The following is a 12,219-nucleotide window of genomic DNA, read 5'->3' on the forward strand; positions in this document are numbered from 1 at the left end:
AGTTAATCAAATACTTGGTCACACTTCTGACGAACAACAACAAAGGCTGTTAAATGGCATAACTGTTGCTGGCTGTTGTAGCGACTGTGCGATGTCATAACAAAGAAATAATTGTTAAGTCAGTATAGAATTCTGGTTTGTACTGCAAAGTTATCTTAAAATGTTTAAATTCAGATTTTTTACAGCGTTTACTGTTCTTAGTTTCTAGAACAGTTTACGATTTTAACATTTTATGCATTCGAAGTTAGGTTTAGGATTTTCAGTAACGTGTAACTAACTATGTGTATTTTTCTAGCAGTTATCTAATTAATGAACAATGAGTTCTCCTAAAAAAAAACCTAGGCTTCGATCGGATGCTAGCCATTTTCTAGTTGGTTGTTCCAACCCATCTATTAGTGGAAGTAAGTTGCCAACTCTTCGACAAGTTATGCAGTACATTCTGTATTTAAAAGAAGCTTCTCCTTCAATGTCAAACAAAGAACACATATCGCAAGCTGTAGATCAAGTGATTGTGTTTTGGAAGATGGCAGGCATCAAAAGAATTACAATGACAAATGCAAGTGCAAAGCTAAAAAAATATTGGGATGCTTGGTATTCACTGAAAGCTAGCCAAAAAAGGAAAAACGGCCCAGGTGAAAAGAGAAGTAAATTTATGGATAAATTGTGGGATATTGGTGCACCAAATGCAATTGCTTTGATAAAATCTGATTGTTTTTTCTCAGCTGAGAAGAAAGAAGACGACATTGCCTTTTATCGCGACCAACAACTGCACAGATTCGGAACCATGAGTGAAAACGACAAAGTTCTTCGTGCTCAAGTAGAACATTGTGCAATTCGTGTGCAGCAAGAGCAGGTTTTGCAAAGACTGGCAGAAGAGGAAGACAGCAATTCTGATGAAACACTTTCATTTTCTACAGAAAGTGCTGAAAGTTTTTCCAGTGGTGCTGGGACCTCCGGAATGCAACAAACATCTCTGAGTGAACATGTGACATTACAAGCACCAAGGAATATACTTGACAGTCCTGAAGTTACAAAAGTATTAGACAGGCTGAAAATTACTGATAACTCTGCAACAATGCTGCTGTCATCTTTCATTAAATCATGTGACTTAAATGATTTTGTTTTATCTAGATCAACAACACATAGGCTCAGGCTTGCAAACAGGTTCAAAATATCACAAATAATTTTGTACGAAGTTTCTGCAAATCCACCAAAGCATGTTGCAATTCATTGGGATGGGAAGTTGACTAAAGATCGCTTTGGAAACAAGTTCGAGGCTCTTGCAATAATTGCTTCTGGACAACCTGGTTACACGAATGGAAAGTTATTAGGTGTTCAACAATTGCAAAGTGCAACAGGTCGATGTCAAGCGGAAGCCACCTTGGAAATGATAATGTTATGGAAACTCACTAAAAATGTGCGATCATTGGTGTTTGACACTACAGCAAGCAATAGTGGGTGGAAAAATGGCGCTGCAAAACTATTAGAAGAAACCATCGGAAGAAAACTTCTTTATAATGCATACCTGCATCACATTTATGAACTAGTTGTTAAAGCAGTTTGGAAAATCATCTTCGGGAAAGAAACGACTGGCCCAGAAAATAATTTTTTAATTTTAAGACTAAATGGAAGAACATAGACAAAACAAAGCAATTTCAAACCTTACACAATTTTTCCATTGACTGGATAAAAGAAAGAGTTTTAGAAGTTGTCAAGGATAGAAATCATGATATTATTGATAAGGAAACACCCACCAAAATCTTCAAGAGGAGACTACAAAGAGTGTGCGGAAAATAGCTTTTTAAAGCTTTTTATGGATGTTTCCTTACAACTGTTTTTGTTATATTTTTGTTGTATTCCTTCTTCTTCCACTGTTGAATAAAATACTTTGCTTTTCATAATAAACAATTGGTTAAAAAATAGATTTATTGCATATATGTGATAAATTAAATAAAACCTCCAAAAATGGGGTAGAGTAGGGTTTTAGGGGTTTAATATTCATATTAATTTACATAAAAATGGAAAATAGATTTGTGATGCTTATTGCCATTGTATAATACAAAAATTACAAGGTTTCTGTGTTTTTGAAGAAAAACGTGCAGTGTCGTGTAAGGGGATGTCCCAGATTTTAGCAATTTTAGTGTAGTAACTTTGGGGCGTCTGCAGAGCCCCTAAATGTGGTCCAATTGTTTTAAAAACTTATGAAACTGATTTTTATGTGACACATAATAGGAAATCGAGCAGAAAGCATAAATTTTCGAAAAAAAGTTAAATCTGAACATCCCTAACGTAATACTGATAATAATTAATTTATAAAAATTTATAATTACAAAACTTGATTAGTTAGCCTCTGGGGTCACTTAAAATATTTGATGGGTGATATGCTCTATACACACTTTTTTGTTGTATTTAGGCTTTAAAAACTTAATTTTATTGTTTTTATGTATGTTATAATTTCAGAACTGAGCCTTTGACGAATCTCATACAAGCAGCAAAAAAAGATGAAAAAAGTTTTCAAGGTTGGTTACATATGAGATTCTGTAAATTGAATGTGGCTGTTAAAAAATTATTTCCAAAATTTTTATTTGGATAGGCAGTCCAACAGGTTTTCTGAGAACTGATGTATAGATTAAAGTTCAAGGTTTTTTCAAAACTGTATTTTTCTGGTAATTTAACCCTAAAAAATGTTAATGTAATACATTTCAAAAAAACTTTCTGCCATGTAAAAAAATCCCTAGATTGATCATTACCAGAACAACCGTTTTATTATAAAATTTCTTCTAATATCTCTACCTCAGTAATTATATTTCCTGTATTTTAGGGCAAAACAGATTGATAAAGCACTAGGTTGATAGTAAAAAATTCAAACTTGTTTAATTTTATATTACGTTAAGACAGGCTTTACTGAAACAAATGAGTCTATTTAGGATATTTTGCAGGCTAAGACTATAAATATTTTACTTTTACTTAGGTCCACACAACATTAGCTTTTGAAAATGGGCCATCATTTTATCTGGTACAAACATTACCACAGCATGGTTGCATGCTGTATCCCAGGCATAGGCAACCTTTTCCCAGTCGCAGGCCAATATAAAACTTAGCACTCGTTGGGCCGTACTAATTTTCCATGAACAATTTGTTTTTTAAAATAAATGGTTTTGGGCAGTATAATATAATACCTCTGAATAAGGCCAGATTTTTATGCAATTATAAATAAAACGTCCAGTTGTAAGACATAGAAAATGACTTTGTTTGACGTTAACTAGAAAAAGTCAAAAATACTTGTGCCGGTCATAGTTTATTTTTAATTAGTCTTGGGGTCATAGCTTTTTTTTTAAGTGCTGCGATTTTTTCTTACCTTATTATTGTTACATTTTTAATTCATATTTCTTCTTAATAATAATAATTTCAGTAAAAATAGCAAAGCCATAATATTTGATAAAACCGACATTTCACAATTTACGGACGTTTCAGCAATAACTCCTGCCATCGTCAGTGTAAAAATCAAGTGATGGCATGAGTTATTGCTGAAACGTCTGTAAATTGAGAAATGTTGATTTTATTGAATAATAATTGTTTTCAGTAAATTACCCAGACCATTTGTGTTTTTGCTCATATCCACTACATGTTGTTGAAATTTTATAAAACAAAAACATTTATTGGTTATAATAAACGGTACATAAATATAAAATAAAACTTACACCAACATACAGTCGCCTGGATACCAGGTACTTTGCTCTAGGCCAGCATTTCTTCAGTTGGTTGACCAGGCTGTAAAATCCAGGTTTGTCAACTGTATAGGGCCAATAAATTCATATTATGACATTACTACTGCTAAATTCGTTTTTTTACTTCTTTTTTTTAGGAATTATACCAAAAAACACTTCACATCCTTTTCTATACCAGGTAAGAATTTGTACATTGTGCCATTTACTGCTTATTTCATGTTACACATAATTTATATATACTATTTTTGCTAAATTCCAGGGAACTTTTTTATAACACTTAACTGGTATGAATGAATACATAGGTTACAAAACTTCCACTGTTAATCTGGTTGTTTGTAAAAAAGAGAATTAGACAGACAATTGAATATAGATAAACGCAAGTCTAAAATTTATGATCAGAAATTGGCTCACATCTTGTTAAATTTTAGGTAGTTTAATATAATTTTTGTGTGGTGATACAATAAACATTTGTATTTTATTTATATTATGTACCTGCAAACAAACATACCTATGCACATTATTCTGATGTTCTTTAAGCAAATAATATGAGAAAATGCAGTGAGCACTAAAAGTTGACTAACTATTAAAGTCATTTATCAGTCATTTGATTAAAAGTCAAAAAAGGATCTTGCAATTTACTGAACTCAAAGTCATTTAGAAGAGGTGCCCGAAGTACTTTAGCTTCTGAAACCCTAGCAATATTAAATGAAGTTGATGCAGCAATCATCTAGGTTTACTATGGAATGTAATCATGTACCACAAAGGATCAGAATGTGTGACAGGCAACTACTCTCTATTTTGTTTTGTGTATTCAACAAAAAAACGTTGATGAAAAAAGTTTAAGTAGATATCAGTTCATGACTAGAAAAGCACATTACTTCAATACCATGGATTTACACCAAAGACCAATTGGTTGGTTGCCTGACGAAGAAAGCATCTGCGGTTCGTTTGTTCATAGTTTTACATAATGGAAAACTCTATTAAACAGTTAAAGAAAACAATTTTGAGTTTGTTGAAGTTTGTCTAAATCAGTGGTTCTCAAACTTTAAAAAAAAAATATTGGACGGTCCCCTTAAAAATACACACAAAATGACACGTTGTTTTTTATGGTATCAAATGGAACCTTCGCACTTGCAGTCTTAGATTTGTTGAGACCGTACTTAGTATTGTAATGCCAACGAAATCACTTTATTTGAGTGAAGCAATCACAATAAGTTCTAAAACAGTGACCGTACAGCCACAGTGGCAGCACAGCATGCTGTAAACACATAATTGTCATTAGCACAATGCAATACTATGACATCACAATGCACAATTTAACTCCAAGCATTCAATAACGTGAATGAACAACTATAATCGTAGATTGTGATGATGAGCGCAAACACGTTGGAATTAAGTTAGCGTAATGTCACTTCGGTTGAGCCCAAGTTTGGCTTTCTTTTTTTCCCACAATTAGGTCTATGTACGGCATAGTTATTATTATGTGTTTGTTAAGCTTGGTTTAAAACTAAGTTGCCTGAAAATTTCATTGCACAAAAAGTATTCTTTTTCAGGAGCAGTGTGTTGATTTTTATAAGGTGCTTCACAGTCTCGGAAAATTGTCTTGCGGACCCCAGTTTGAGAACCACTGGTCTAAATTTTTTCCAGAGGTTTATGTTTTTTTTTTTGAGAACAAGATACAAAGTCGCAATTGTTTACTGGTTTAACACAAAGTCACAATTTATACTGGCTTTAGTTGCTAGGCAGATGTAATTATGTAAAACTTTATCAATATGCAAAAATGACACCAAACCAGTTTTATAATATATTGAGCGAAGTAACTCCCAACTTCAGAAAGCTATTGAGTAGGGATGTTTAAAGTAAAATCTCAAGGTATTCTAGAATAACAGGGTTTGAATCTAGGAATAGAATCCAGAATATTGAATCCTAATAATTTTTTAGTTAATAATAGTTATCTTTTATTTTTTGTGGGGGATTAATCGTAGTATGTCTTACTGACAAAACAGCGAATATAGCAAAACAATTTTCTAATATATGTATAATGTAATCGAAAAAATAAATTACAACATATAACATTTCAAACATCTGCCATTTAAAAAAGTTGTTTAGATTAGAGTTCATAAACACACAAAAAAATGATATAAATACAAGCTTTTTCCAAAACTTAATTTTTGCATCTCTTGTGAGTGCAATGCAACACAATGAACTCTTAACAAATGAAGTCCGACTTATAAGACATTGTTGTGTTTTGGTTGTACTTTATCACTAAGCTATATAGTAATTAGGCAGTTAAATAATATGCTGCAAAGAACAAGTTACTACTTCCAGTAATCCATTACTATAACTTGACAGTTATGTTCAGCTCAATAACATTTGATTGACACTAAATGATTAAAGCGAAGGATGTCGGCAAGTATTTAGTCGCCCGAAAAAATATTGACACCGCTCTACATGGCTACTATTAAAGCAAAAACAGTAAATGTTTCCCACCACTACAGGCCTTAATCCAAACTTGTCACTTGCGTATTTACAAAAATATCCGATATTATACTCTTTCTTCAACTTAGGACTCAAAGTATTTTAAGCTAAGAACATGCCTAAATAAGTTTTCTTTATCGATTCTTTCCCTTTGACGGAGTAGTGAGAAACTTTAGTTATTTATTTTATCAAGTTTTTTGACATGATTATAACAACAATGCATTATATTACAAAATACCCATGGATTGTGATTGTTTTTTTTCTAAAAATTACATTGCAGACTATAGAAGTGTGGTAGTTGCGCTTAGCAATAAAGTAAACTTTCGACTTGAAGTGAGGACTGACATTGCAAATTGAGGCATATGTGTGCCAGTATATATTAACATGGTATTAAGAGAATATTAAGACAATAAATTAGCGTAAGCACATTTTTTGTGAAAGTAAATATAAAAAGGAATTTTCTAATGTCATACAAAGTCTAAAGGAAACAAGCTACGCTCATTGCTGTTATTGTGATTGTGAAATCAACCTGGATGCTATGGAAAAAACAGAAACTAATGCCAACAATGTTGCGACAAAACATGAAAAATTTTGTGGAAGCATTACAGCAAATTTTTTAATAAATAATTTTGTCGTAAGCAACACTTCAACAAGTCATCTAGACTACCGAGTAGCGGCAGTTGAGGCGGCTTTTTCATATTTCCATTCACCAACAATCGTTTCCTTCCAACGATCATACCACGCATCTTTTCCCCAATATATGCTCTGTTATAACTAGCTTCTCGGAATTTGTATGTGTTCAATGTTCATGTTATTGTGGACACTGAAATAAGTTTCAAAGTAAAAAAACTGTTTTAAACATGGATCACAAAGTAAAGAATCTCGAAAGCTCTATCTAAACTATTTAAAAGTTTTGTATAATACATTTTAGGCAAAACAAAAAACAGTTTTTGTTGGTTTATCAATGTAGTTATTTGGCAGCAATGGGTTATTGGTATCAACTGATTTTTTAAAGAAGGGGTCTGTTTTAGTAGACAAGAGGTATGCTTAACTGGAAAAAAACATTTTTATATTAAACATTGAGGTAATATTATGACAATTCACATCTGTTTTTAAATGCCATTAGTAGTGATTTTCATCTAGGTCATAAAACACAAAACCACTATGAGTGGTATCTTGTGAACACAGAAACAGCATTGGGTTGTTATTATTCATCACTTCAGTTTCAAGCGGCTATTGTAAACAGGTAGTTTCACTTGCTAAGCCCAATGGTAGATTACAAATACATTTGATTATCGCTACAGATATGACTTGTTACACTAATTGAACTTAAATATTAGCTTGATAAATTAATTGATTAATTTATAGTTAACACAAATGATAACTACTTGTAGTAAGCCCGTGGTTCCCACTTTTTTGCTCCGTGGCCCTAACTTTTCATATAAAACATTTTGTGGCTCACCATCTACAATGAACCTGTTTTTGTATGGCCTTTAGCCCATCATTCAAATCATATATCAACCTTGTGAAATTGCGTGTCTGCACTTTCACCTACACAATTTTTCCATTAATGCGTTAATTCCAACAACAAACTAAATTATACTTGTTTCTTAATTTCTTTTTTAGGTTGGAATGAAATATGTCAACCAAAATGCATACAAGCAAAACAAATTAAATTTGAAATGTGAGCTGCTGTGCTAACTGTGCAGCGCAGCAATCAGAAAATTTAGCTCAGTGATATGTTTTTGGAACACCAGTATTTCTATTGAATTGCAAGGTTTTATTAGATAAGCCTCATAGATGCAAGTACTGTTAAATTTATCTAGGTGTAACCATCCTGAAAAATTATTGTTACACAAACTTTAAAACCAGATCCTTATTTAGCAAAGCACGTTCGCCCCAATTGTACATTCTGCATCATCTGTAAATTGTTTCAGTTACAGTCTTTTGAGTTTTTAATTTAAAGCTATTAGGCTTTAAATTTTTAATTACTACCTTAAACACTCAATGTTTGCCAATCCCACGATATTTGCCATTTAAACCAAACTGATCCCATTAACCTTTTTCATGTAGGTTGAACATGACAGCTTTAATGAAAAGGAAAAATATGTTGAAAGCTACAAGAATGATAATGATGGTGCCTATCAAGATATAACGAAGGATGGGTTGCAATTCAAAGAGGAACAGACATATATTGATAAAGAAAACCAGAGATTGGATATAGATGATTCTTTAAGAAAACAAGTAAAAGTTTTAATACCCTGTTTCTTAAATACTACTTTTTTGAAAACAAATGATACTATTTTAGATTGACTATAAACATAGATTTTCCATTGTCAAAGAAATCCTTTTTTAAGTTTTTTTTGTAGTCTTTGTGAAACGTTTTATTGTTCTGTTTATATTGCCTAACAAAGCAGTATTTGTGTGTTGTTATCATCACATGATTTTTTTTTTTTTAAATTCAAGTAAAACTGTGAAGTGCCGGTTTGTTGTAGCTTTTAGAAGAACAGCAAAATTTAGACAAGAGAGAAGCAAAAAGACAGGAAGAAAAGCGACGACGGATGGAGGAAGCAAGAATTGAAGAAATAAAACTGGAAGAAGAATTGAAGTAAATTAACAAAAAAAATAGTAGAAATGAAATTGGTTTATTGTAATTTCTTGTTATGTTGTTTTGATGTTACAAGCTATCCAGTTGATTAGTTAAATACATTTTAGGTGTACCTACTAATTAAAATAAATGTTTATAAGTAAACTGTAGGAAAAATATTAGGCACAGTAAACCATTTATTTTTACCATTTGTTTGCTTCATTTAAGTTGTATGACTAAAGACACGATGTAATGCTGCGTTTAAAGAAAGTAAAACTAATTACAGGCCTAATGATTTTTTTGTACTTGGTGAATATTTAGACGAATTGAAACTCATAAAATGCAACAGCAGAAAAAAAGAGAACAGGAAAGAAGATTATTGCTGGAAGAACATTCTTTGGGTCCTAAGTAATAAATAATATAGTATTTTTTATACTCAGAAATTATTTTTAATACTTGGTACTCTTTACAGTTTACATGTTAAGACATCAACAAAAAACAAAAATGGCGAAATCAGTCATTGGCTCATTGAAGAGGCCGAAAGAACAAGACAGGCTGAGGGAGAGGGTAGAAGACGGACTCCGGTTATCGATTACGCCAGAAACACGGTAGTAATAGAAAAGTCCAATGAATATTGTAAAAGTACATTGATGCATGCATTATACATTTTCGTTAAAATACATGGCTCTTTTTCATAACATTTTCATTTGTTTTTATGTACTATCATTTCCTCATTAAACCTAATTTTTAATAACTCGTTAAGCGAAATGTAATATTTTATTTTAGTAATGTTAATCAATTTATGCTATAAAAGTAGGTATTTTATTTGGAGGCTAAATAGTTGAGTAAATTTATCAAGTATTGTTTGGGTATAATTTTACAGTTATTTTTACCATTGTCTTTGTATTTAGATTCCTAACAGTGGTGGTTTATCAGATCGTGATAAACAGAAGTTAACAAAGCAGCATGCGAAACCGTCTCAAGGGTCCAATCCTTTGTCGAACAACCTTAATATATGGAATGACCCTAGCTCTCAGGCCACATTGCTCTAATCTGACAAACCTCCCGTTATTTTTGTTTATTTTAACAGCCTGTTTTGGCCTTGCTATCATTTTTCTGAAACGTTTCATCTCTTTAGTGCGTACACAGCGTGTATCACATTCACACGTAGTAGCTCAATTTCTTTCATTGACGAAATAACACCTCTGGTAGAAAATATTTGGTTAAGCTACGAATGTAACTTATTTTATCATATTAGGGTTTCTTGAAAATTCCACATTTTCCGACTGTTTTTTTTATCGTAACGTTTGTGTCGAAAATGTCAAGATACATTGCACTTCACAAAACACACTTTTGTCAGGTATTGTAGAAACTTTTATTCCTTTTTACCGGAGTTTTTTTATCAGGCTTTTTTTAGTAATGTTGCACAAGTTCGCATATAAATTTTTTAACATAAATATAGTATGCATATCATTGTGATAAACATTCTACCACTGTCATGGAGTTTACCAATGCTCAATTAGCTACAATAGGAACTTCGTCACCAAGCTTCTAGTAAAGTGGGATTAAACATAAAGATTACAGAACAATACTTATATATTCAAAATTAACAATATCCCTATATCTCTTAAAAGTTCGTTAGTTTAAAGTATTACAATCACGTAACTGCTTCCGCCTTGTGCACTTATTCATGCGGTTTGTCCAACTTTGTGGGTAGAAACTAATTTGTGCCACGTTGTTGTATCCATCTTTGAACTTCTCAAATCCAATTATCATCGCAAAACTTTTCACAATATTCGGTGTCAAAGTTTCTATTCTTAAGCAAATCCGTCAACTGCCATATTATCTTCGATTGGACAAATTTAAGCCATTAGTCAAAGTATAAAAAATTTTCAGTGTAAAGAGTAAATTGGCTTTTTTTACAGAGGTTACGTTACCTTCATTCGCTCCTTGATATTTAAACGTTGTCCGATTTCTTCAGTGTTTTGCTTGTAAATTAGAAGTGCTACTTATTGCTTTAGTATGTGGACAATTATGATCACTATTTTTTATTTTTTTGTGCAGACTTTGCTGCAGTTTATTTTCCAGCAACCCTTTAAAGAAATAATAGAATGTGATAAAAGGAAGCTGGAACGGCGTTCCGGTAAAATTATTTTCCGTCATTAAAGCATAATAACTTTTTTGTTAGGAATAATTACGTTATAAAAAATACAATCTTAATGACACCAATCATTCCTTTTTCTCATAAATTGCGGTATGTTTAAATTTATTAATTTAGTTGAGCAGTGTAAAAGTTCAAACTTAATGACACTATGTATATTTCCGTAGTTCTATTAGCTAGCAGTGTGTTCAATGCGTTATTCTAGAGACAAACTCCCACATTTTTTTTCGTAGTCTTTCATACAATAATGTCTTTATATAGTGACACATTTGTAGATCAACCAATACCAAATATTTCGTTAAGTCGTAAAATATATTAACAGTTTTTTTTACGAACCAAACGAATACAATGATCAGCAAACATAAAAACACATCCCTTTAAAAATATTTTTCCAGGTTGGGCCATTGTGCCCCCAAGTAGGTGTCTGCCATATCTCACACTTCCCATTTTTTCAGCTTGTTTGAGTATGTAATTATAGTAGTAGTATCACAATTGGTATGGTAATATTTATATATTTTTTATTATCATATAATAAATTTCGCTAAGCGACGTTTTACTGTACTATATGCTTGAATGCTTAGTGTCATTGTATTTTATTGTAGTATGCTCTTTAACAATAAAACACCTTCAAATATGATGATTTTTTAACGATAGGTGGTGATTTTTGTAGTTTGTATAAATGTTACTAATGATACAGTAGCCTTATTACAAAGTAGACTACAAAAAAATACATTAACTATATATATTTGGTTGAAATTGCATTTTGCAGAGCCTAAGTTCACACAACGTTAGATTGTTGACACCATATATGAAATAGTAAAATATAACACGGCGCCTTGATGCCGAAAACACTACCAGGCATTATGGAAAAGATACTATAAAACTATAAATATACGCGCAAAGCGCGAACAATTATGCGTTTACAAATATTTAAAGTTGGCAAAAATTATAGTTTGACAGGAACTCAGAGCCACATTTGGCACGCAGGCCTGAATCACGTTGGGACAACATAAATTTCTTCATACAAATTTACCTTCTAAAATACGGTGCAATGAATGTACGGCTATCACGAACAACTACAAAACAACTCTAAGCTATTTACAAGCTTACTCGCGGCCCACTAAAAATGGCTCTGCAGCCTACAGTTTGCCGACCACTGCTTTAAATAAACAAACATTTAGCCGCGTATAAAACGGTGAAACGCAATAACAACCAACAACCTTACATCAGAATGCCAATTGTGGAAACACACAATAAGACCTAAA

At 32.1% G+C, this 12,219-nt stretch overlaps 2 protein-coding genes across 3 annotated transcripts in view; both read left to right on the forward strand.

The window, feature by feature from the left end:
- Positions 1 to 11,582, forward strand: part of LOC146133016 (LIM domain only protein 7-like) — a 52,163-nt gene extending 40,581 nt beyond the window's left edge. For both annotated transcript variants that reach the window (XM_083396731.1, XM_083396732.1), the window contains exons 11-17: positions 2,461 to 2,519; positions 3,866 to 3,906; positions 8,280 to 8,450; positions 8,702 to 8,814; positions 9,115 to 9,201; positions 9,266 to 9,401; positions 9,705 to 11,582. In XM_083396731.1, coding sequence (XP_083252857.1) covers positions 2,461 to 2,519; positions 3,866 to 3,906; positions 8,280 to 8,450; positions 8,702 to 8,814; positions 9,115 to 9,201; positions 9,266 to 9,401; positions 9,705 to 9,845 — 748 coding nt within the window. In that variant the 3' untranslated portion in view covers positions 9,846 to 11,582. The remainder of the gene's footprint in view (positions 1 to 2,460; positions 2,520 to 3,865; positions 3,907 to 8,279; positions 8,451 to 8,701; positions 8,815 to 9,114; positions 9,202 to 9,265; positions 9,402 to 9,704) is intronic.
- LOC146133017 (uncharacterized) lies at positions 653 to 1,639 on the forward strand. The gene has a single exon (XM_083397007.1). It carries the CDS (start codon positions 653 to 655, stop codon positions 1,637 to 1,639), a length of 987 nt encoding a protein of 328 aa, XP_083253133.1.
- Positions 11,583 to 12,219: the final 637 nt, after the last annotated feature.

Source organism: Ascidiella aspersa, chromosome 9 (genome assembly GCF_963924565.1).
Source record: "Ascidiella aspersa chromosome 9, kaAscAspe10.2, whole genome shotgun sequence".
NCBI classification, from domain to species: Eukaryota; Metazoa; Chordata; class Ascidiacea; order Phlebobranchia; family Ascidiidae; genus Ascidiella; species Ascidiella aspersa.